General features: G+C 39.4%; 1 protein-coding gene across 3 annotated transcripts; it reads right to left on the bottom strand.

Moving 5' to 3' along the window:
• Nucleotides 1-628: 628 nt before the first annotated feature.
• On the bottom strand, nucleotides 629-24,736 carry LOC120455159 (UNC93-like protein). 3 transcript variants are annotated; one of them, XM_039641070.2, is made up of 6 exons: nucleotides 23,701-24,736; nucleotides 9,068-9,195; nucleotides 4,325-4,459; nucleotides 3,403-3,808; nucleotides 2,157-3,010; nucleotides 629-1,785 (listed from the first exon to the last, which is right to left on the bottom strand). In XM_039641070.2, exons 2-6 carry the CDS (start codon nucleotides 9,113-9,115, stop codon nucleotides 1,612-1,614), a joined length of 1,617 nt encoding a protein of 538 aa, XP_039497004.1. In that variant the 5' UTR covers nucleotides 9,116-9,195; nucleotides 23,701-24,736; the 3' UTR covers nucleotides 629-1,611. The 3 variants fall into 3 exon arrangements, with proteins under 3 accessions (XP_039497004.1, XP_039497007.1, XP_039497005.1); XM_039641073.2 differs by lacking the exon at nucleotides 23,701-24,736 and adding an exon at nucleotides 21,685-21,777; XM_039641071.2 differs by lacking the exon at nucleotides 23,701-24,736 and adding an exon at nucleotides 12,409-12,593.
• Nucleotides 24,737-25,836: the final 1,100 nt, after the last annotated feature.

Genomic DNA, 25,836 nt, shown 5'->3' with positions numbered 1-25,836 from the left:
TCTCTCTCTCAGTGAAAGAATTCGATCCATTTAGATTTATATTCATTTATTTATTTTATATATTTTACATAATATAATGAACTACTTACGAGACTAAGCAAAAAAAAAAAGAAAAATATGTATTGTAATTTTTTTTCTCACAAATTTGTTGTGTGCGTGTATTTTTTCCATTAATATTTAAGTAAAACGTTTAAATAAAACGAACAAAATTTATATATATCGCTTTGTGGATGTGTTTATGGTATATCATTAGATTTCACTTTAATATTAATTGCCATCGCAGGGAGTTTGTTGAAGAAGAAGAAAAAATCAAACTCAAAATCGAAAAACAAAATATCGTAAAAATAGGGTTGACGAAAAAAAATATATAAACAGGAAACAATAACTCGCTTAATTTTAGTTTAAAACATAATACTGAGCAAAAAATGTGTATATAACATTTTGCCTACTAGATTTTTTGCTTTTTTATTTTAAAGATATTTTTATATATTAATTAATTGCTTTTCGTTTGTTTTCCATTTTTTCACTGATCCATCGTGTATATATATTTTTTAAATATATATTCCATCAGGGCCAGTATTTTTAAACTTTACAAATTTGACTATTTTTATATAATTGTTTTTTTTTGTTTGTTTGTTGTTGTGACTGTTTTTGTGTTTCGTGTGGGCGTGTGTAGGTTATCACGTTTTCTTTTTTCTTTTAAAAAAAAAACAAAAACTCAATTACAAAAAAAGAAGGGTTTTACAATTCTTGTTTAGGGGTAGACTATATTTAAAATACGTTTTAAAATAAAATAACAATTTGTTAGGCATCGTACACACACACACTGCTGCAGTGTGTGCGTCTCGTGTATAGGTGTGTGCGTTTTTTAGTTTGTATGATTGTGTGATACCCAGTTTTAAAGAACGCCCTTATTTTCAAATATAAATGTACCGATAATGTATCGAAATGCATATTTCAGAAATTGTATGTTTGACTTGCATTCGGCAAATAAAAAACATTTGCGATTTCAAGTCGATGGATTATATCGATCGATTTCGATAAGCGTCGATTAATTTATATTTGAAAGCAGGAAGTCCGTATCAACCAAGTACAAGTGTGCTTACACCTAGACTAACACACAAAGGTTTTGCATTTTCCGGGGTTTCTCACTGCCTTTGCATTCAATAGCATTTCGCTCTTTTCGATCTCTTCTCTGTATGTACAAACTAAAGTTAAAGCCAAACTCGGTTGGACTTTGAGCTAAATGGTTTCTCTCTTGCAGGTGTCTCGGGTGTTCGGGGGGGGGGTGAGGGGTACAAATGTTCTACTACAAAACTACAACCACAAAAGTATGCAACGCGTTGCGGCCTTCTAACGGCGCTAGTTGTTTATCGATCACGGAGCGCATTTGTCTATCGATAGTTATGCTAGTTTTCAATTATCGATAGAGTTCTTCGTCTTTTTTTTTTTTCATTTAATCTTGTCTTTTTTTTTTGCATTCAAATCGATAAAGCGTCCAATCAATTCGCCTTCTGTCTATCGATAACTTGATGGAATGTGGGGTGTGAGGGGCATGTGCGGTGTTTTTTGTTTTGCTTTTGGGGGTGTCCTTGGGTGAGAATAAAACATTTACAGGCGCGTGACCACAATGTCCTCCTCGAGATCGTCCAGTTCGTCGTCGGTCTCCTCGACGCCATCTGCTCCTGCCTCGGCGGCGGCCAAAGCGGCAGCGGCTGCGGCGGCGGCTGCCTCCTTCTCCTTCTCGGCGGCCTCCAGTTTCTCCTGCTTCTTGAGCTTGCGTTGCTGCAATGGAGGAGGATATTAGGTTTTGGGTGCATGTCAACTTGATGGCCCACTTCTGGGGATACTTAAGGAGCGGCTCCTCCAAAAAGCTTTTAATGCCCGAGTCCTTTTTTTCAATTTAATCCTATTCAATTCTATTAGAAACTAGAAATACTATTTTTATATTCTCTTTGCATGTGTACGTGTGTTTCGCAAAAACTGTTGCCTACTTTTGGGCATGCAAGGCAACGAGCAACGAGATATCAATTTAAAAATGTCTGCAACTATAGCTATGATCTATTTTATACTTTCCAAATTTGAAATAGTACTCTTCGATAATAAAGCATCCCAGCAAAGAGTATTAAATGAATATCGTGGCTTGTCAGACTCACCTTCTTCCTGTAGAGGATCTCCACGATCACGTAGCCGATGCAGCCGAGCGTGAGCACCGCCAGCAGAATGTAGAGCTTCATCTGCGTGCAGAGTGTGGTGGCGTAGGCGTAGGCAATCACGAATCCGGCGGACTCCCACAGGCGGTAGTTGGAGAAGGCGGCCTCCTTGTTCCGGCGGAACAGCAGTCCGTACAGTCCGTTGATCTGCGTCTGCCACACGGCATCGCCGACGCCCCACAGGCCGGACATGGCATAGAAGATGATGGGATTATCGGGATTGGGACGCCAGAAGAGCTCGACGGTGATCAGGGTGAAGTGGACGACGGCGCCGAGGACAATGATGGGCGTGCGACCAATGTACTTCATCACCGATCCGAAGAGGATCGAGCACAGGGCATTCACCACACCGAAACAGATCATGACGAAACCAATCTTGTTCACTCCCAGGGCGCAGGCCACATAGGCCTGGGTGAAATCGGCACCGATGAAGGCCTGCTCCATGCCAATGAAAACGGTGATGGGGATGAGGAGCTGCAGATTCGGTTTCTTCATCTGACGGAAGGTGGCGGACAGCAGCTGCAGTCCCGACAATTCGGCGGCGGAATTGGAACCCTTGCGCTTCTCACCATACCGCTTGAGGGGATCCAGGAAGAAGGCGATGATGCAGACGGCGGCCACAATGCAGGACAGATAGATCATTGAGATCTCGAAGATCTCATCCTCTGGCGGACGCTCCAGGTTGCCATGGCCGCCGCTGCCGGTGGTGCAAAAGTTGGCACCGCAGAACTGCAAATCCTCCTCGCTGACCGTCGTGTTCGAGCTGCTGCTACCGCCATGGGCGCCGCTGGAGAGGACTAAAGGGGATGGCAGGGTCTTGAGTTAGTTGGGTATTTCGATGTCTGGTGTCTGGCCAATCGGCGGCCAGTGCTACAGTTCTTATCGTAATTATGTTTACTAATGTTGTAGATTTCCGGGAATCGGTTAGCGATTATCAAATATGCTTTGTAATCGCTGGCCTTAAATGACTAAAATGAGATTCCCGGTAGCTGGCTAAATCAAAAGCTAATACTTTATTAATTTAAGAGTCGAGTTGGCAATCTTTTCAGTCTTTACGATCTGATCTGATTAGATTGCTGGTGACTTTTCGCAATTGTTTATGACTCAGTTATGACCATTTCAAGAGTGTGGTGTTTTTTACAAAAGGAAGTGTGACGAGATTACTTAGCATAGGAGTTTTGAAACTCACCCAAACTGGAGATGAGATTGCCCCAGAGCTCAGCGGATTGCCAGGCCAGGAAGAAGAAGCCAAAGAATCGCACTATAATGGCATCCACCGCCTGTTCCGTGATCTTGGCATACACCTGTCCAACCTGCGTCAAATAGGTGGCCTTGGACGCCCACATGGGTGCGGCGCCCATACCCACAAGGATACCGGCGGGCACCAACGTGTAGAATCGCGGGAAGAGCTGGAATGCGATGTATGGTGCGTAGCAGAGCATGCTGCACACCAATGTCCATTTGACCGTTAGTTTCCTAATGATCAGAGTGGGCAGGAAGATGCAGGAGACCACCAAGGCGGCGTAGATCGCACTAAGCGACACTGTGCCCAGGCCATCCTTGGCGTTTATAGAGGATTGCAGATTGGCCGTGCCCTAAAATATGAGAGTTTGGTTAGCTGGCGTACATTTCGAGTTTATCGAGAAATGGTGATCAATTTTTGGGTAATTAATAAAGCTGAGGAAAAAGTTGCTTAATAATGTAATTAGTTTAAAGTTTTTTAGGTTTTTAGTTTTTGGTTTTTAGTTTTTTGTATTTTTTTTTTTTTTTGTATTGGTTTTTTTTTTTCAATTGGTGTTCAATTGTCAAAGATGGCGGTACATACTTTGTGATCAATATTCTTAAGTTATTTTAAATGCTGTTAATATCACAGAAAAATTCTGCAATAAATAAATATAACATTATTATACTTTTTGCATTCAAACAATTTGCAGTAGATTGAGTTCATCATAGGTACATAATTCGGATTCAAACAATTACAATTACAATGACTATTACATTAACAAAGAAATTTTGGCAACGATTACTACAAATTTCGAAACAGTTTTTCTTTTTCTTTTTTATTTTTTTTTGTTCGTTTTAAGGGCTATTGTGGCAATTGTGTCTCTCACCTGAAACGCTGTAAACTGCACCATGAAGGCGATCGAGATGATCGAGATATTCTTTAAGATGCGCCATTTCTCGCCCGGATTCAGCACAACTTTCTCTCGCAGCGAGGCGGTGTCGGGCTCGAAACCAGCTTTTGGCTAAAAATAAACGAAAAACAAGCAAAGAAAACGTATCGTAAGCAAAGTGGCAACAGATCGGTATTCGCTTTTGGCTCAGATCTCCCATCTCTCGCATCTCCGAACCCCGAGGAGTGCAGCCCGCGGATTTATATGTATATATATGTAGATGTAATATCAAATGGGATGGGATAATGAATGGATGATCATGATAATCATGATCCTACTTTCTTTCTTATCTCCGCATTTTTCGGAGCAGCGTTAACTTTCTTGCTGTGTCTTTAGATAATAAACAAATTTATTTAAATAGCTGACCATCAAAACCAATTTTCTTTGGGTTGTAAAACCAAATGCACAGCGAGAAAAGCAGCGTGGAAAATATCCAAACAAAATAAGGCCAAGCAATATAAATTAATGTAAGATAATTGCTAATAGTCAATTGGTTTACCATCTAGATGCTATCAGTGTTCAAAAAAATATTCATTTCATTTATACTTTATTCATTTTCATTTCTCTATAGAGCATTCGCAGTTCGGCTAGCCCCTTTGACAGCTTTCATTTTCTGGTCTTGTTTGCGCCGCCCGACACACTACACATTAATTAATTATTTATGTGTTGGCGCATTTTACACTTTTAGCTTGAAAAACAAACAAAAAAAAAAAACGAAGGGGGAAAATTTTCGGAATGATCCGCACTCAATTTAAAAAGCCCGCACGCGTTTTGCTCGCGTTTCGCGCGCGTTTTTGCGCATTGCGCATGCGTGGCGCGCCCTGCCCGCTTTTCGCCTCCAAAATGGCCATCGAAATGCCCGTGCCGCCTGGCGCTGGCTCCCGAGAACCGACCCAGAGCCAGAAACGGGCCCAAAGCCACTCCGAAACTGGCCATTTCGCATGCACCGCACAGGGCCAGAAGGTTACATCGATAGAGGAGTAGAGTACGTAGCATTTAGACAGTCAGGGGCGTCGGCTTCGCAGGGGGTTCGTTTCAGTGCGGTGCGGTGCGGTGCGGTTTAACCCACACGCGTTGTTATGCAAGTCGCCCCATCGATTACATTTTTCACATTTTATCTGTTTCGTTCACTCGACACCTTCTGTGTATGTATGTACATATGTCTGAATGAGTGTTTTTTATTTTTACTTTTTTTTTTTTTTTTTTTTAATTTAAGCCAACAATATGGACTTAATTACAGCACATAATAGTTGCCGCTGTTCACACGATTTAAAAGTTAAGGAAATCGGTAGATCGGGCGAGTTGAGGGGCTATAGAAACCCCGTTTTGTTTGTATGCAAATTGCAGACAGATTTCAGATACAAAAATCCCCTCGCAGCTTATCAGCATAATAAAATTGCATTTAAATTTTGATTATAAACAAAAAGGGAACAACAAATGGCAAACCATTAAAAACGTCAGCGCAAGCACACTCAGAAAAAAATAAAAAAAACAAGAAAAAGGAAAAAATTCCTGAAACTCCTAAATGTCACATTTAATGAACAGGTCAAAAACGCAGTAGTGTAAAATTGAAAGTTGAGCGCAATTGGTTTATACAAAGTGCAACAAAAACAGCGAGCAGGCTGTCAAAAATGTAATATCACGCATACGCCCTGTATGCGCACATTTATGAAATCTAGGTAAAAGGTATTTAAAATTCAAATGTGAGCCAGTGTTTTTAGGACAGAGTATAGATAAAAGTGCGGCTTGATTGACTGCAATCAATAACAAAGCAATTAAATGGAACTTCTAAGAAAAGCGATGGTGAATTTCAGCGAAACGCTGTGTGTTCAAAAGCTGCAAGGGATTTTCAGCTATCGATTGCAGTTGCTGATTGCACACCGCAAGTGCAAATGAATATGGGCTAGGAAAGGTAGGAAAATCATGACAATGCACAAAAGCCAAATGGAAAACCACTCTCAACTGTCTGCCTGCGGTTTTTTGTTAGTGCTTGCTGTGTGTTTGTGTCATGCTTTTCCCGCTAACAGCTGATATTTGGGTTTTGTTCGCTGTTCACCCATTTCATTTCTAGCCAGTTTTGTATACCTTTGCTTTGTATACTTTGCGAAGAAACGGCAAGCCGAGCTTTAAAACAAGTGCGCGTAATAATAATGCCAGTGCGCCAGTGCACAGGGGCCATAATGATATGCGAGAGTGTTGGCAGCGACGCCGCTAGTTGAGACCGAGACAAACAAAAACCGCCGCAAACCAGTTCAAAGCGGCCTGGTCGCTTCGAGTGTGGCCGCAGGTGTGCTGTGTGTGTTCATTTTGTATACATTTTCTTCGAGTGTGTTTGCGTGCGTGCACTAAGAGAAAATATGCAGCTCTTATTGGCCATTGAAATGCGAGTTTCAATTTTAAAATAACAAACTCTTTTTAAAATTGGTTTACTAAATTAAATAGTTAGAATTATTCAAGAAAGCATTCATATAATTTATGCGATAATGTTTACTATGAGTAAGTAATAGTAACATATGCAAAGAGGGATTTAAATATTAAAAACAAAACTACTTAGCTCATGCTAATGACACATATTGCTTTAGAATTATTTATTTAATTTTTTTTGCTGTGGAAAGCCAAATGCTTCGGCAACATGTTGCCAGCGACCTACTGTCTGTTGCACGTGTGTGTGTGCGTCTGCGTCTGTCTGTGGCAACATGTTGCGCACGCGCTGCGCCGCACGAGATTTGCGTTTTATTTTTAAACGCGGCACGTTTCGTGTTTGCTCAGCTCACACAAGTCTACCACCCCCCACCCCCCTGGAAATCCCCTTCACATTTTACATGCCATTTGGCTGTGTGGTGCCTTACATACAGCAGCGGTCAGCAGAATGCAGCACAGCAGCCATTAAAGCTGCGGACACAGATGCATTTTACAGAAATCTGCTGCGTTGACCGCCGTTGTAAGTTGGTTAACGTTCTCTGGTTTCTTATACGAAATTGGTATTATTTTTATTTTTTTTTTTGGCTGCTGCGGTTCTGTGTTGACCAAGCGCGGAAAACGAGTTTGGTTTCGATGTCTCCCAAGAACCGATTACACACTGGGTGGGGCATGTGGCATGGGGCATGGGGCATGTGGCATGGATCTTGTGGAGGGGATGGGTGTGGGGGTGGGGTGCGGCCATTGTAAATTGGCAATATTTTATTATGAAACCTTGTCGGTGCTTTAATTGTGCAATACGTTTTTAGTCTGTCGTTAGTTGCTGTTTGTTCGTCCAACTTGGTTTATTATTATTATTTTTTTTTCGGCTTTAGTTTCTTCTGTTTCTGTTGCTGTTACCTTATTTATTGCCAAATCGGTTGGCCATCAGCTGGCTGGTCAAGTTTGTGGCTAAGACTTATCCATAAATACTTCTTCGTTCCCGTGTGTGTGTGTGTGTGTGCGCTTTCTGCTGTCACATTTCTTTTTCTGCTTTTCAGCTTCTCGCGTGGGCTTTTCGATTTTTCGAATTTTTGTCTTTGGTTTTTGGTTTTTGGTTTTTGGCTTTTGGTTTTCAGTTTCTTGAGGTGAAATTTATTTCGCCTCATTAAAAGCCAAGCCAAGGAGTGGCCAAAAGCAAGCCACATCACATGCTAATGATCATCCGATTCCGAATTTTGGCTTAGTTCGACCGGGTTTCTCGCTTTATTGAACACTTCCTCCCCAACATAAGGGCCATCGTAAGAAATAAAAACTGTGACGCGTGTCATTATAAAACATGATTTCTTTGGCGAAGGCAAACACAGTCATTAAGTCCACAGCAAAACAATACAAAATACTAAACAATACAAAATGAAAAAACAAAAATCATAAACAAGCGGCCCCAGACACTCGATAAGTGTAATCCACCTTATAAGCTATATGGCCAAATGCTATACGAGTTTATATACCTAGTCGTCCATGCATGAATGAATGCCAAAAACGAGAATGTGACAGCAATTTTCAAGTGACTTTTCAAGCTTTTATGGTCATTTCGATAGGTTCCATGCCAGAGAGAACCCGGTAAATTCCCAAGCCGTCTGATTAGAACTTGATCTAGGCGTGTGTGTTTATAAGGTTGGCCATTGGCACTCCACAGTTTGCAGAAATTCAAGCTCAACTAACTCCAATGACTTCCTATGCGCGGTTCTCATTGAACTGGTAAACCAGTTGGGACATTGTAATTACCCTACTAAATCGAATTAATCTAATTAACCGACTAGGGCGATAATGTTCTATGTGATCTGCAGAACGGATTCTAACTTGCTTAGAATTCGCTATGTGGCACTAATTTGCAGTGAGAAGAAGTGAGGTAAACCCAATTAAGAGACCTTACTTACAAGACCAATAGCAACCCAACGATCTGAGTAATGAATTGAGGTTCGCGGCCCAAATTTGGTATAGGGTCTGCTCACACTTTTCAATGTTGAATAATTGAGGAAGAGTTATCATTTAATTATGCAGAACGCGAAATAATGAGCCTTGTTTCGTAATTTCTTTTCGCCCGCCTTTGTTTACAAGATTTGTGGGCCGGTGATTTCATTATGGGTACGTTGACGTGTCCAGCGCTTGTTCAAGATGAATGAGGAGGTGCAAGCCAGGTAAGCACTCCTCGAGGTGGAGAACTACTTGGGATCCCATCCAGATCCCATCCCAGAACCCATAACAAAGTAAAACACTCACCTTGACGGGCTCATCGTTCTCGAAACCGGCGTTCGTGAAACCAGTCATCTTGCTGGCTCTTTGTGTTGTCCGCTCCCTTTTGGATTTATTTGGGCCTGGTTAATCAATTAACCCAAGGGAAAAGTGGGCTGCAAACAGACAGAGAGAGAGAGAAAGACATGTAACACCATTAGACGATTATAAAGCCATTTGTTCGCTATTGCAAAATACAGTGGACATAGCCAGCGATTTGCGAGTACTCGTATGTATTCAGCAAGCGGTAATAACAATAATAATAAAAAATATAATAACATCAATACAGAAAGATTTTCGTTATTGAAAATTGCCTGGAGCGAGCCATAATTGTTGGAAATTTCGTAGACAAATTGATGGCACTGACTGCTTGACTGACTGCTTGACTGACTGACTGACTGACTGACTAACTGACTGACTGACTGACCGTATATATATCTACATACATACATACATATTATAGCCCAGGAACAATTTCGAATCTGTTTGAGATTCAGAAGCATTCTGCCAAAGTCTTCCCCATTCATTTGGCCCGCGTTCCCATCGGTTGGTTACCAATTTTGCCATTGTCTAATTGTTTATAATTGACATTACCCGCCGCCCCCGCCACCGCCCCCCCCTTTCATCCGCAGTTCAAGTTCATGTCCAATTAATTGCATATTAGGCGGTATCCAAAACTATTATTCAGGCCCCTCAACTGAAGCGACAAAACACAATGAAACCTCTGACGACACAACAAAACACTAAAATATCAAACACACTCTCGCACAAAACCAGTAATGATAATAAAACAAAAAAAAATTGGGTAAACTTTTTATGGCCAGACATTGGCATAGAAATTCTCAAAGGAAATACGCTCAACAAATAATCAAGCGAAATAATCAAAACTCCAGCATAAAAATGCTAAAAACTTTATGAGTTATAATCATGCCGCTGCTGATCGCCGGGTGCGGTTTCTTTTTACAATTCTGCATAAATTAATATTTATTTATGCTAACTAAGAAGTTAACATTTTCCAAGAAAAAAAGGCAACGGCTTTAGAAATAGATGAGGATATAGACCGAAAATATCGATGGCCTCGGTTGGTTCACTCGGCTGATCGCCATTTGCAGTCACGTGTGGATCAGTGGACTATAACCAAATACAAGTTTATTATATGTACTCTCTAAATGGTACATTTTAGCTAACTATTTACTATTTTATCTTCAGTACCATATAATCTATTTTGTGCATACATCTCACGTTTTTCCGATTTGGATGTTAGCTGGGACTTGTTAATGATTTTATTAGCAGACCCTATGACTGATTGGCTTAAGCGCGACCTATTGTTACTATAATGTGGCATAAGCTGCAGTCCCAAGTGTCCTATGAATTTTAGCAGTCACTCTGGCGATTGTCTAAGATTTTCTCTGATGCAATCCAATCCGATCCGATCCGAGTAGTGACTCGTCACTATCCGGCATGTGACTTCACATGCATTATATATGGGGACTTGGTGTTATGGCAGTGACAGTTGAATTTGCGGCGTGAAGAGCACGAGCTGTAGGATTGATAGGTATATAGATGTATTTGAGTACTAATGGGTACCAATATGCCAGTATATCCCAAACTATAATCGATTAGTGGGCCTAAGTATCTGCTACGCGACCAATTCAATTCGATTCGATACGATTCCATTTGATTTGGTTCGACTACTATCGCAGATAATACGACGTAGATTGGGCATTTCGGGTTTTTATTATTTACGAAAAAATCCAGAAACGTAGCAAACGTAATAAAAACTGGCCAAAATGAATAGGGCTCATAAAGAACTTGCTACTGGCGACTGCGATCAACGATCCACTGACGTCATCACAACAAAGTCGGCGCCGTCTAATGCTAATTATCTTAAAGCCAAACAGCTGGCAAAAGTCGATAGTCTTGGCCGTATATGTACATACATATATATAGGTACTATATTTATATACAAACAATATGAGCATGCCAGAATATTTGGCCAGCACGTGTTGTTCTCAGAGCTTTTCAATTGGCGATATAGTTTTTTAGCGGATTTAGCCGATTGCACATATCTGATATCTGATGGCATGCATCCGATTAGAAGTGAATATATATAAAATGTATAATATGTATGTAGATACATCTATTATCCGAATTTGGCCGGCAATTGGCGGTTCTCTACATTTGAGCCAAAGATTTTTATGGCTGCTGCGTGTGGGTTAATTTTTGTATATGTCGCATATAGTACATAAAAAAAGCGCGACACGCGCCAAACGTCATTAAAAAAAAAACAAGCATTACGTTTTCAATTATTATTCTAGCGAAATAACGCACTCATCAAAGTCGGGAACTCCATAACGCACGACGTATCATCGTATCATCGCAATTGTCGTATTTCCCTTTCCATCCAACGCCTTTCGAAATCAAAATCAAAATCAAAATCGATATCGAAATCGGCTATAGACAATCTGCATTATCTTGGCTTGAGTGGCCTACAAATTGGCTAGTGCCAAATGTATTTTCATTGTTATTCGCTCGCTTTTATTTATTATTATTTCCATTTTGCCACAGAGCCCTTCACCTAAACTGCCTTTATTCGCTCGCAAAGATTTGGATTTTTGCACTTTTTAGGGATACTCTTGAATTACTTCAAAAGTTTGTGAATGAAAAATGTTGCATTTACTTATTTACAGCACCTATTTTTCTTAAGGACATTGACTGCTAATTTAAAGTTCTCAAAAATTATTATTGTTTAAGTATAACATTCTCGATTAAAATAGAGGTTTTTTAAATATATTACAATCAAATAAAAAGCTCCTAAGCTAACCCACTATTTTTGGCAACAAGTGCAGTTGGCAAAAGTAAAAAGAAAGCACTGCTACTTTTTCAACGAATTAAATTGAATTGAATCGAAACGAATTATTTTTATACAAGATTTAAGACTTTTTCCGACACGCGGAACTGTCGCAGTTTCCGCAATTGAGAAATAAAATCTATAGTATTATTTGTGTGGCAGTGGAAAACCTTAAACCGAATGCTTTATAGCACTTGTTCAACGAGTTGTATGCCTTTTTTTTTCGCTTTATAGAGTAACTCAATACGGTCGGCTTGTTTTGATTTTTGTTACTAAATACTACAATTTGCTTCGATTTGTTTTTTCTCTTTTTTATATTTTTCTGCATTCGAATTTGGTTATTTGTAATAAGTTTTTGTTGCTCTTTCGCTTCGCTTTGTTCAACTTTATGGCTGTGATTTGTTAGCCTTGTTTGTTGGCTGGATGTTTTGGACTTTTGACAGGATCTTCACTTATACTTTTTGGTGGTCACACTCACAATTGTCGGGCAAAAAAAATGCGGATCCTTTGGCCGGTGGACACGGAACTCGAAACTTGAAACTTCAAAACTCGAACCTTGAATCTTGGCGATCTTGGCGCAGTAGGAACTCGATTTTAGGACTGAGCCAAGGAATTAAAAGGGAACTCCAAGTGGCCAAGTGGCTGTCTCAGAGCCTCGCAGTACAATGCCAAGAAACTGCGACAACGTGCGAATTTTAAACGAAAAGCACTTTCTAGCTAATTGGAGTGATTAGTGGCAGGCGTCGCTGTCGACGTCGACGTCGCCACCAGGTAATCGCAAATGGCGGTCCAAGAGCTGGCCAAGATATATGTGGGCAAGGTTATCGCCTGGCCGGAGCTAACTGTAAATAATCGGACAGAGACAGAGACGGAGACAGAGACAGAGATAGAGATACAGCCCCGGCGGCATTATTATATATATTTGACTATATAGTATGTATATTTGTTGTACTCGTCTTAAATTGTTAACTCATTTTGGGCAGATACTATATAGTATATATATTTGCACTCTCTCTCTCTGATTTGCCTTTGCCAATTTCATAGGGGGCAGCGGGTGACAGTGGGTGGCAGGTGGGCGTGGCAGTTAAGTCGCGAGTCGTGTGGCAGCTTTCAGGAGCGGTTCAGCCGCAAAGATCATTCTATGGGGCCTCTATAATCAACCTAAGTTTAAAAGGATTTCCTAGACTTTCGACTGGGATTCCTTTGAATTTATAAGGATTCTTGTGAATAATTTGTGTGAATAATTCCCACTGGAATTGCATGAGATTCTAAGAGTTTCCCAATTAAAAAGACTCTAAAAAATTCCTAAAAGCAGGAGCTTAAATAATAGTTAATACTTCAGCTCAAAGTCCATATACATTGGAACCCTTCGAGATGCCCTAAGTTCTAAGTAATTATGCTTGGCATGGCATGGGTATCGCTGCGATCTCCACGGATCCGCTGGGACAGCCGCTCCTGGGCGATAGGAGGGCTCTTCAGCTGTCGAGAGATTGATACTTTGAAGCACTGGAGCGAGGAGTGGATCCGGCTCGATAAGATTAGTCGGTTCCAGCTCCAACGACATATACAACGGCTATTTATTGTCTCCATTTGGACGCGGCAATAGCCGTTCCATAAATTCTAATTAATAAACGCGCACGGGTTGATCGAAGGGCGTTTTTGGGGGTTTGGGGGTTTGGGGGCGGTGGGTGGTGAGTTGTTTTTTTTCGGGTGGCTCATCCTATCACCAAAAATGTGATAGGCCAGTCTTGTGGCTAAGTTATCGCGGTTATTAGCGCGTGATTATGTGGACTGTGATTTCGATGCCGGTGATCGTAAATAATATATGTATGATTAGCACAAAGTTACGCGGAAAACCCGGCAATAAAAAAATCGGGTGTCCACGGGTTTTTAGGGATTTTTTTTCCCCACTTGCTACCGCCTTTTCTTTGTTTCACTGCAGTGCGTTTGTGATTCGTTTCGTTTCATTTCAATTGGGCTTATGGTTTATGGCCACTTGCCCATTTCGGACTCCACTTGGCGGCAGTGGCTCAAGTGTCTGTGACTAAGGGTCTCCGGTTTATCGGGATATCAATAAATTCGGTCACTCGAAAGTCGAGAATCGGGTGACGGGCGCTAATGAAGAATGACGGATGAAATTGCCCCTAGGATAGCGATCAGTAATACCGGTAAAGTGCACTGTCAGAAATCGGGTAACAGCACACACTTACAATTTGCCAAAATACGAACTAAATTCTTGCCTGTGCAGCTGAACAAGACTCAACTATACATAGTTGCCAAAAAACAAAAAAAAAAAAGAGTTGGAAGCCACAAAAAGCGAGTGTATTACTGGCTGTGCGCCGCAGTTGTGTCAACAAAAGTATGATGCCCGCGTTGAAGGGTATCGCACTTGACACATGCCTGGGTTTATTCACACACCGATCGGCTGTGAAGCTACTTAAGTATGTATGGAGCTTTAAAGCCGGCGAGACTCGTTGCGGATCTGGCCCGAAGGAAAGAGCCAACTCGAGGGAGTTGTGATCAAGAGCTGCGATCGCGACTTGGAGCCCCACAAAATATTTGCTATTTGGATGACCCAGTTTTCGGGCCAAAGCAACCAAATAAAAAATGCCAAGACTTGGGTGAACCAAAAAAAAAAAAAAACAATACACTTCGATTGGCATTGGTGGGCATTTGAATAAGCCAGCGAACGTAGTTTCTTTCTTTCTACAAGTTGTTTCAAATTTCGGTAGAAGTATTTCAAAAGTATTAATAACACTTTAATTATTTAAATGCCTTTGGGAGGAATGATCTAATAAATTGAAAAAGGTTTTTATGAACATGATTATTGCGGTTCTTAAACGAGCATTTATAATATACATATGTAAGTACCTTTTAAGCACTTTACTGCATATACAGTAGGTGCGCTTCTTATTCACTTATCCTTTCAAATGAGAACAACTCATCGAGGTGCATTTGCTTTGATCTCCAAAGGTTAAGTTCCCTAACGAATAGAGGCACACATTGTAAGGCTTTATCAGTCTAATAGATCGTTTAAAATCAATTAATCTCCGATTCGGTGTGTACTTAAGCCCTAAAGCCACGAGAGGCCATCGACATAAGTCAATGGCTGATTGATAGAGACAGCTTATCACTTGGAATACAACAATGGAAGTCGCATAACGCTTACAACAACCATTAAACCAATGAACCATCGAAAATCATAAATCGAAAATCGAAAATCGAAGGCTAAACCATTGATAAACGACATAAACAGGAAAAGCTGCCAGCCAGGTAAATAATACGAGTATAATGAGTCATAAGATCTGGAGCGATCTGTTGTTACCAAGTCAATTGGGCCAAAATGTGAATAACAACTGATGAAATGGGCCCAAATCACTGGCTATTCTTGCTGCCAGAGGCCTGACTTCTATCGGTATCGATATTGATATTATATTAATTAACATTTTTTTTTCCACACTTTTTTTTTGTTGCTGCAGTGAATTCCAATAATCAGGTTTATTGCCAGAAAATTTCACAAAATCTCCACACACACACATGCGAGTATATGACAATTTTTTGCTGGTCACGTGCATGGATCTCGAGTGGGCTGAAAAAAACGCTGGGAACCCAACTGGTTTCGTCGTCAGCAATTGTGGGCATACACTCTTTGCCTTTTTTCTCTGATTTTTTTTTTGTTTTTTTTCTTTTGTTTTTCGTCTTTTTGTGGGCATTTGCCTATTTATAGCCAATATTTTTAGCTGCTGATTTCATTTCTTTACTGGAGTGTCCGATACTCGAGGCGGGTACATATATTTTAATTAAAGTAACAACACAAATCGCTTAAGTGACCAGCGACCAGCGAACAGCGACAAATTGTCTAAGGAGGATTAGAGATTGCGGCACACACGTCGTATGCGCGATTTCTGCTCAGATCTGCGGCAGATAGACATATAAGCCATTTCTAATTTTTGAAGGGTGCAATTCGAAATTCTGATAGCCCGCACCTGATAGCCCGCATTCTACGAGATGTTTCTACAGGAAATTATGGTCGGCCAACTAACGAAATTGATAGCCGTATTGAAATAGTTAGAGTTTAAGGCAGGTGCCCAGTTATAATAAAATATTTATTTATTTTATTGTTTGTGCATGGATTATAGAGGTGGACAGCAGAAATAATTGAAACAACGTGCTCCAAACTTGACTAACAATCCAAATAACCAAATTGTTTCGCTTTGTTGGCCGTCGGCCGAGTTGATTGAACTGGCCCAAAAGCAATTGTACACGACAATTACTTAATAACAATACGGTTTCATATATTGGCCCGTATCTCTATGTGATATAATTAAAATCTTGGCTCTTAATTGTTGTCGAATGTCAACGAGATCGGCACAAAGGCGGATTGATTTTGAGATTTGATAACAACAAGGCCCTAATGATAGTTAATCTTCGAGGGGCGTGGCAGGGGGGCCAAAGCGATTTGCATTGTGTTTTTCGGGGGCAAATTGAAAATGGGAAAATAAATTTAAAAAATAAAAAATGGCCACAAATCAGAGAGATCAGAAAACAAAACACAAAAATAATCAAAACATAGAGGGAGAAAAAAGATTCTCCCAGGTTAAATCACAGTGGAATTAACACGCAACTGTGCACACAATAATCGTATTAATAACAATGATTTCCACAGTCCCCGGGCCATTCATACATCGTATATAGATATATAGATACATATATATATATATAAATATATATATATGTTATATATGGGCATTATTTTGTTTTTGATATTATATGAACTAAGCCAGCTAGCCAATTTCCGCCCGCCAATTTGAACCTCGTCGAGTGAGTTTGCGTGATTTGTCTGGCCATAAAATATTATATTGGTATAACCGGGCTGTAATCGGCATGCTAGCCATATATCATATAGTATATAAATATATATATATATATAGCCTGTGCGGGATGGCAGAAATCAGAAATCACGGCTTAATCAAATTTAAATTGATTGATTTGGCGGCGACCGTAAAGATTACTGCACGCGGCTATAAATCGATTGATTCGTATCAGCAGCTATCGGCAGCTCCTTTATAGAGCGTTATACAATAAAAATGATGCCATAAAATTATGGCCTGGATTACGTGCCAAAGAGGAAGTGACTCCAAGTGGTTCCAGGGTCTAGCGAAATTCCGGCACTCGAAAGGGTTCTGCACGTGTGCCCATGGAAAGTGAAAGGTTCTAGAAAGCTATTAACCTTAGTTCCAAAGTTCTCAGCCAACTATTTATATATAAATAAAGCATTTCGTTTATTTTTCGACTGAGCAAAAGGAAAGGAAGGAGAAAATACTGTGCGCACAAGACAACCTAGACCTTGAGCCGGCTAAAAACATCCGATTGACATCTAACAGGTCGCCAAGACTCGTCATCGAAATGCATACTTCTAAGCATATATACATTTCTGCTATGCAATTGCAATTGCAATTTCAAGAACACACAATTCATGTATTATTTTAAAATTGCCAGCTCTTGCAACCGATGCTATTTGCAACCTGCAACATTCTGCAAGAGAAATCGTATTTCTCTTTTTGCATCACGTATACGCAGCGTTGCTCTGCCCGGGCAAGCATTGCTCATACGCCGCGTGTGTTTTTTGCACATCTTGGCCAACTGCTTCCCACAGCAGCGCGAGAAATAAAAGCACACACAAAAAAGCCAACAAATCACCGCGTAATACAGCAAACTGAACTAAAAATGGCCAAGACCGAGACCTTCGTCCGCGATTAGAATGCAATTAGTGGCAGCAAGCAAACGGCAAACACAGCAACAAAAATATAAAAAAAAAAAAAAAACTAACAAAATAGTAATAGGAAAAAACTCCTCGAAAAAAAAGGTGTTCTAACAAAAAACATTGCATTGAGCTTCATTTCATATCATTCTGTTCAATTTCCATTTCCATTTCAGTTTCAATTCAATTTTTTACTCTGCCCGCCGTTACAGTTTCGTTTTCAGTTAGTTGTCGTTTTTATTTATTTATTTCTCATTTGCTCCGTCATTTTTTTTTATCTGTCATAATAACTTCCGCTTCAGTCTCTTTACGAGCGTAAGAATAATTAGAGGGCACTATACAGCACCGAGTTCTTTACTTAACCCACATTGTTTTGCCCATGAGGTTTATTTTCAGCAAGAATTTTGGCATGAAGAGATTATGGGAAGAGAATAATGCCTTGTCACCTGTCTGCTTTTAATTTTATTTATACTTGTGGCCAAAATAAATTGGGAATCGAAAAGTCTGTTTACAGGGAATATATTCATTCAAGCACCCAGTATTGTATCATTGTATCGTTCAAATGATTTTCGAAAAGATTTCAATGGTGCAAAGAAGCCTTTGGGTAATTTATACCCATTTTATAGTACATATATACGTATCTGTCACGCGTACAGTATTATCATTTAAACAAAATAACTCTAATAAATGCTTCATAAATTAAATGTAAGAACTTAAGCGTGAAAAGATTTTTAGACAAATAATGCCCAGTCACCTGTCCGTTTGTATTTTTTTCGACAAATAAACGAAAAGTCTGAAATCCGCCTCCGCTTTTGGCCATTAAGTGTTTGCCCAGCCTGCGGCTTAAACTCAATTGTTTGGCTTTTGATATTTCTACGCTTTGGTCCGTGTTTTTCTGCGTCGCAAAACATGGGCCTTTCCCAAGCGCCTTCATCAACAAAGATTAAAAATCCAAAAAAAAAGAGTGAAAAAAATAGAGGAAAAAAGAGGAAAAAAGAGGAAAAAATGGGGGGCATAATGGGACATAATGAACGTGTTATATAATCGCAGAGCACATCAAAGTTCAATGTTTGCCATTGAGACGCTTCTAGCACTATCATATCACTCTGTGATATTATGAAATGCGAATGGGAATACGAATTCCAAATCTTATCTACCAGCGGCCACGAGTCTGGATGCTATATGCTAGTATACCCGTATTCGGATTCCAAATCGGATTCGGGCTCATCAGCGACGTGGCTGGTCATACGGTGGCTCTTATCACGGGCAGCTGGTAATTATTTGGCTATAAATAACAATAAAAACCTGATCGTAAAACTCACAGCGCACCTTATCACGATAATGATCGTTGGCCGCTTGGCTACCGTCTTTCATTTCAGTATCTCTCTCTGTAGTTTTATAATTTCCCATTCCATTTCAATGGCGGGGGGCCTGTGTGGAAAATCCAAAAAAAAAATACTTCAAAATTAACACCAGATCGCGGAGCCTGTTTAATGGAAAGTTTTGATTGCGGCTTGGAAGTTTTCCCAGCGCCTTGAAACTCCGATTCTAGAGGTTACAAGCCGTTTCATGTTTATTTCATTTCATTCACAAAAGAAACTCGTCAGCGCCAACAAAAGGTGCCTTCAAACATATATATATATGTGATCCATATGTATCTATATATATCTATATATATATACATATGTATCTATATATTCATATTGGATGTAAACAAGTTTTAGTCTTATTTTTGTCACCAATCATGGTTGCTGCTGTTCGAGGCTTATGCAATGTTGGCTATCGATTTTATCACTTGCTACGGCCCCAAAGTGTTGGCCATTCAACCAAGTCAGCAGAAAAAATTCTAAATAAAAGAGTTTTTAAAGAGTCATATTAAAGAGTTTTACAAAAAAATGCGGGTAAATTCACACAGCTATGCAAACTTGGCTCTCAAATTTGTGGATTTAGTTTATGGCAAGTTAGAACTTAACAAACTGAATAGCCTGTGTATCTCGCAGATTGCTTACCTAGCGTATTAAATTATATAGTTTACCTTGCAACCTTGCTTAACATTACAATTAAATACGGAAAAATATAGGGCAGCCATAAATTGTGTAATAAATAAAAGCGGGGATTAGTGCGAGCTGCAAAAGGGACGGAATAAGTGGCGCATTTTATCAGATTTTATTCTGCTTATTTAATCATGCTATAACGAATTCCGGGAAAAATAAACGATTACGTGCAAACATGAATTTTAGTAAATTCTATCCTCTGAGCACGAATACAAAGCCGCCTTTTAGCCCACTTTTTTGCCTTTAACCAGTTTCGCTAACTTCTTTATCAGGTTGAGAGAACTAGAAGTTCAGCAGTCTGGGGCTCTTCCCCGAAAAAAATGCAAATCGAGGGAATTGGCTGACTAATTACACCTTGATATCTAGATTTGAATTCAAGACGATGGCGATGGCGATGATGATGATGATGCTGATGATGGGTGCGCCTGTGTTTGCCGTGTTGCCAACTTTAATGAAGTGATAACACATTGGACGGCCCAAGAAGACGCTCCAATTTTGCTTTCGGCGAGGATGCTAATTTGCCGTTTACATAAACTTGATTTGCCCAGCGTATTAACGAGACGGGAGTCAATATTTGCCAGGCCATTTGGCACTGGTCGTGCCAACGAGGATCCGTCGTAGTGGTGCGACCACGGTGCGGATGAGTAATAAAGTCAAGCTGCCGTCTTCTACGCTGTCATTCAAGACGAAGTTGTTGTGCAAACGATCGCAGCACGGCACGATATCAACAGCAGATATACATACATAGCTGCCATAAGCAGCCGCAAAACTCAGATATTATTATCAGCATTGTGTTTCGGTTTTTTGTTCTACTCGTACATCTGCAGCGTCAACAGTGCCGAAAAAAAAGCGAATAAACAAATACAGAATCAACTATGGACAATGCGTATAAAGAAAGTGCACCCAACAACAATGGAAAACTTCTCGGCTTTTCTGATCCATATCGCCCACTATATACAATATAGAGACCTATGGGCTTCAGTTTTTCCTCGTCGAGTTCATAATTTAAGTTGCTGCCAATTTTATCGCTGCCTTGGCTATATTTCTGATTGATTAATGGCTGACTATCTGAGAAACTCGTTCGTCATTAAGAAAATAATTCGGGTATTTGTTTTCATCTATTTTAAATGATGATTATTTCAGTGGTATTCAATTTATGGCCATGTTTGGGAGTATTAGACTTAATTTACGGCCAAGTTCCTGATCTACAAATTGATAATTTAAGTGACAAAAATTAATGAAATGCCATGTTAAAGATTTTTGTATAACAATCAATTTTGTTGTTGATTTAATGTTATAATTTATATTCAGCTTGCTGTAAACAGTTTGCAGTTGGCTTTTCGATTTATGGGAACATTTCATAAGACAATTAAGAGGAAAAAGGTTCACTTGCATAATTATCTTGATATTTTCATCGTAACAAAGTAATTTCATATTGTTCAGATTTCTTTCAACTAACAAAATATTTGAAACAATTGTTAATCAAAATTTTTACTGAATGCCTGAAAGCACTTAAGTTCTCAACGTTGAATTTAGTTATGTAATTGTTTAGTTAATAGATTAATTAAGCAACCAATTTTAATTGCCTGCAAAGCGTTGCAGTAATCGCTCGGATATATATAATATTTTCGGTTGGATAATAATAAGGCCGCTAATTAAATAAGACTTAATAAGTCTGGTAAGAATAATCGCATTCTACAGCCCGTACCGTTAGGCGTGTGTACAATAATTGTGCGACTCATTGAGCCATAAATATTTCATAATTAAATAAAGAGTTTGATTTGTATCTGTGTTTGCCTGTGTTTGCTGTCTGCTACTTTTTGTTGATTTTGTTCGTTTTTTTTTTGTTTTGTTTTTTTTTTTTTTTGCGGAAGTGCATTGATTTTCCACTCAAGTGGGCACTTGACTCGCCGCTGTCGTCATGAATTGATTTTCTCACCTTTATTTACTTAAGTTTTTCAGCTTCTCCTCTCGCACCGCGCAGCTCTCGAAAAATGTTAATTAGTTTTTTCCCCGGCGGCCAGCACTTTTAATTAGAACTTAGTATTAGTATTTCTGTTTGTCAGCAGCGACAGTTGTTTCTAGGTGATTTGTTATCGCAACATTTATGCAAATTGCCATTGCAAGTGGGCAATTTGTGTGCGGAAATCCGTTTGCAACGCATCTTCATGCGACTTGACTTTTCAACAAAAAAAAAAAAAAAAAGCAACTCACATCAATCGAAAAAATCGAAGAAATCGACAAAAAAAATCGACAAAGCATCGAAATCGAAAAAAGCGCACTGTGGATCCCAATAGTGAAAGTTTTCTATGCTGATCCGGGGCGCCAGATGTGAGCTGCCTGCCATATAAGCCACATATAACACATATATAAGATATATACAAGCCCGTAAGCCGCTGACGCCGATTGACAAGCTGAGCATGCGCGGCCATCGCTTAAATAACGCCCCGTGTCTCTGCATCGCGCATGCCAAAATTCAAAATCCCAAGTCTATGTGCCTCCCTGTCACCTGTCCCCTGTCCCCTGTTTCCCAATCCCCAATCCACAAACCCCAATCCCACATCCCAAAAAGTATCCATCAGATACAGCGCGTCACATGGCCATAGATGGGCGTGTGGGTGTGGACCACCCACAAAATGCCATTTGTGCCAAATTAGCCGACATCAAAATTGCGCGTACGTAAGGGAAGTCAAGTGAATAATGATTTTAAATCTACCAGCCACCTGAATATTTCCCTCTAAATCTATATCTACATTTACGAGCTTAACAACATATTTTCATGTTTTTCACTTGACAAACTAAGACAGTTTTTCTGCACAAAATATTTGAATATTTAAATGTAATTGTAAATTTTCTGCACAAAATATTTGAATATTTGAAATGAATTGTAAATTGTAAATTTGTTGTACCTAAATTTACAAGTGCAAATTCGTCGTTAGATTGTTACTATAGTAAAGTCTGGAATTTTCAGCTCCATTAACTCACATCGCCCTTCATTTGAAAGTCATACACTTTCTGAAGTTGAAAGTCTCTGCAAACTGAGACTTGAAAAGCGATTATCGTTAAGCTTGACCATAAATAATTTTGTAGTGCAAAAATCGGACTATATTTCATAGATTGTAAGGGTTTTTCCAAACTCCACACATAACTCAACTGTTTTGAATATTTGCGAATATTTTAAGGAAAATATATTGGTAACATAAGCTATATGTGATCGAACTAACCCAACTTCTACGCTCAACTTAAGGGGAACAACCCCATTTGCCACGCCCACTTGGCTTTCATTAGAATTGCCTAACAACTTCCACTTTTGCCGTGTTTGGTTTTCATTTTTATTTTCATTTTCATGTTATTTTTATTTCCATTTTGTTTTGCTTTTGGCCCCACTAAGCCGCAAAGTTTATGCAATTTGTTTATTTATATTTGCGGCAGCCAGTTGTTTTGGGTCTTTGGGTTTTTCGCCCCTGTAAATGAGTTCTCATGATTAAGAAGGTTTGTTGTATTTTTATAAAAATGATTAATAGTTGCAAACAGTAGTGTGTAAGTGCTTTGATTGTTTTCAAGGAAATGAAATTTTTGGGATATGTTATATAAGTGTATTTGTTTTCTAAACACTTACTATTATATAATTTTATATGTTATATAAGGGAATTTAAAAATTTCGACCCTCATTTAAAAATAATTTGTTTTCTTCGTACTGTTTATCACAATTTATATTTTAAAATACCTAACGATCACAAAAAAAGGTTATTTAATTCTATTATTTATGCTTAAAACATAAATGTACAAATTAAACAAAGCCTGGCTTTATGCTCCTCAAAAATGCCATCAATTTTCAAATATAAATCAAATTAACTACAGGACACTGTATTTCACAAACTTTAAGTCTCATATTCTTAAGGACACCGACTTTATAGATCCCTTTTGCAAGCGTTTAGTTAGCTCCTGCACTTACCGTTATTTGTGGATCTGCAACTCTTAAACGAGAGAGCGACTTCCAGTCCTCACTGTGTGTGTGCGTGTGTGTGTGGGCTTGTGTTCGGGGTGCGTGTGTGTGCGTGAGCGTGTGCGGACGGCCCAAAAAAACAGGATGCGCTGCTTTGCCGCTTAACGAAAAAAAATGCACTTCCGTCTTTTAATGCGATCGCCTTTGTATTGGTGAGCGCGTTTTTGAATTATGATATTATTGTTTTTATTTTCTTTATTGTTTTTATAATTTTTGTTTTTGTTTTTTTTTTTTTGGCAATTAAGTGTTATGTAATTGGATTTGGTTGCTCTTTTGTTCTGGACTTTGAAGCAGGAAGCTTAAGGGGGGCTTTTTCGGGGGGGCGAATGGTTTACATTTCCGTTGGGGAAAAAAATGGATCCGAAAAAAAAAATGTCACAAAGGATGCGTCGTGGTCACCAACAAAGTCACATATGTGCTTAAGCTTTTATTTATTTATAGCGTATTTGGATTATTTTCGAATAGCAATTGATTTTCGAAATTAAAAAAATTTGTTTTTTTCAATTTTCAGAGAGAGGGAAAAGCACACGACCAACTTGAAAACGCACTAAAACGGTATTAAAAGCCGAGACTAAAATTAACTTTGCAAGTAATTTACAAGCCGGAGCCGAAGCGAAGCCCGAAAAAAGCCGAAGTTGGCCGAAAGCGAGAGCGAGAGAGCGCCCGAGAGTTCACTTCACTTTTTTCTTGATATTTATCGCTGTTGCTGTTGTTGTTGTTGTCTTGTCACAGATCGTTATTATAATTGTGGTTGCTGTTGTTGTTGTTGTTGTTGCGGGGGAGAGAGAGATGCGATGCCCTTGTTGCTGTTGTAGCTGTTGTTGCAGTTGTTGTTGCTGCCGCCGTTGCGATGCCAGATAATGGATAATGGCAAATCAGCCGAAATCAGCTAAAATCAGGCAAAATCAGCTGCTCGTTATCGCTCTCGAGTGCTGCTGTCTGTGGTGGCCAAACGTTGATCGCTGGCCGTTCGCTTGGGAATGATGTTGGCTTAAAGCCCGGCGCTACGTAATATACGCTCAGATCCTGTTTGCATGCCGTCGACGTCGCTGCCGGCGTCGCTGTCGGCGTCGCAGCCGGCTGCAGAAGAGAGCGATGCGAAGAGATGGAGATGAAGTGAGCGAAGAGAAAGATCACGAGCTTTTTTCCGATTTCTGTTGGCCCTGCATCGCACAGTGGGCCAGAAAGCGGAAAATGCCAGTTGGCTATTTGCCCAGACACAAAAATACAAAAAAAAAAAAAAGAAACGGGGGAATAATTGAATCAAATTGTTTTGGTAAACATTAGCCACTTGGCAGTTTGCCTATTACGTTTTAACAAATCAAATATATTTTAAGTGCAAAATAACATGTTCACAAATATTACAAGGAACCTATTTAAAGCATCGTAAGAATGTTAAGATCGCGAAAATTTCTCTTTCGAATTCGAATTTTACTAACCCATTCGAATTTCTGAAAATCAAATGCAAATCGGTGTTTCGACCAGCAAATTAATCTAATCACATTGATTTGGTAAATATATTTCCTAGTTGGCACACTGCCTATTACGTTTTACATATCAAATACAAATAATATGCAAATAATTAATATTAATCCAAATCAAGGCAAACTGTGTTTTCTTACATTTGCATGTCAATTACTTCAATAACGTTGACTTAAGAAATTAAAGAAATTCAAAGTGATTTGGTAAACTGTAGCCACTTGGCAAATTACGTTCATTACGTTTTTCAAACCAAATATATAAAGTCACACTAGATTTGAATCATGAACTGAATACAAATAATGTAATTAATACCATTAATAAAAAATATATGTACATCTAACGAGGAAAACTTTGGGGTTCATTCCTAATGTAAATAATATATCAACATTTACAGAGGTGTTTTGATATTTCTTAGTTTTCATTTTGTCCGTTGTTAATTAGTGATCCTCAAATTGGAGTTCTTGAACTTGGGCCCACTGTGCGGAAGTCGACTGCGCAGCATGTGGGATTCACACGCCAGCCAATCGCTTCCAGCGGCTCTTTTCAACTTTCATTAGAAATTATCTGATGCCACGCCCACTTTCGTGGAGTATCCGATTGTGT

Source organism: Drosophila santomea, chromosome X (genome assembly GCF_016746245.2).
Source record: "Drosophila santomea strain STO CAGO 1482 chromosome X, Prin_Dsan_1.1, whole genome shotgun sequence".
NCBI classification, from domain to species: Eukaryota; Metazoa; Arthropoda; class Insecta; order Diptera; family Drosophilidae; genus Drosophila; species Drosophila santomea.
This window is presented reverse-complemented; position numbering and strand designations above follow the sequence as displayed.

What these genes read in the sequence shown, in the direction of transcription:
- LOC120455159 (XM_039641070.2), bottom strand. Translation starts at nt 9,115, where the DNA reads ATGACTGGTTTCACGAACGCCGGTTTCGAGAACGATGAGCCCGTCAAG. An exon ending in TGCAGTTTACAGCGTTTCAG is followed by an intron (nt 3,809 to 4,324) that starts GTGAGAGACACA and finishes CTCATATTTTAG; the next exon opens with GGCACGGCCAATCTGCAATC. An exon ending in CAATCTCATCTCCAGTTTGG is followed by an intron (nt 3,011 to 3,402) that starts GTGAGTTTCAAA and finishes CATCCCCTTTAG; the next exon opens with TCCTCTCCAGCGGCGCCCAT.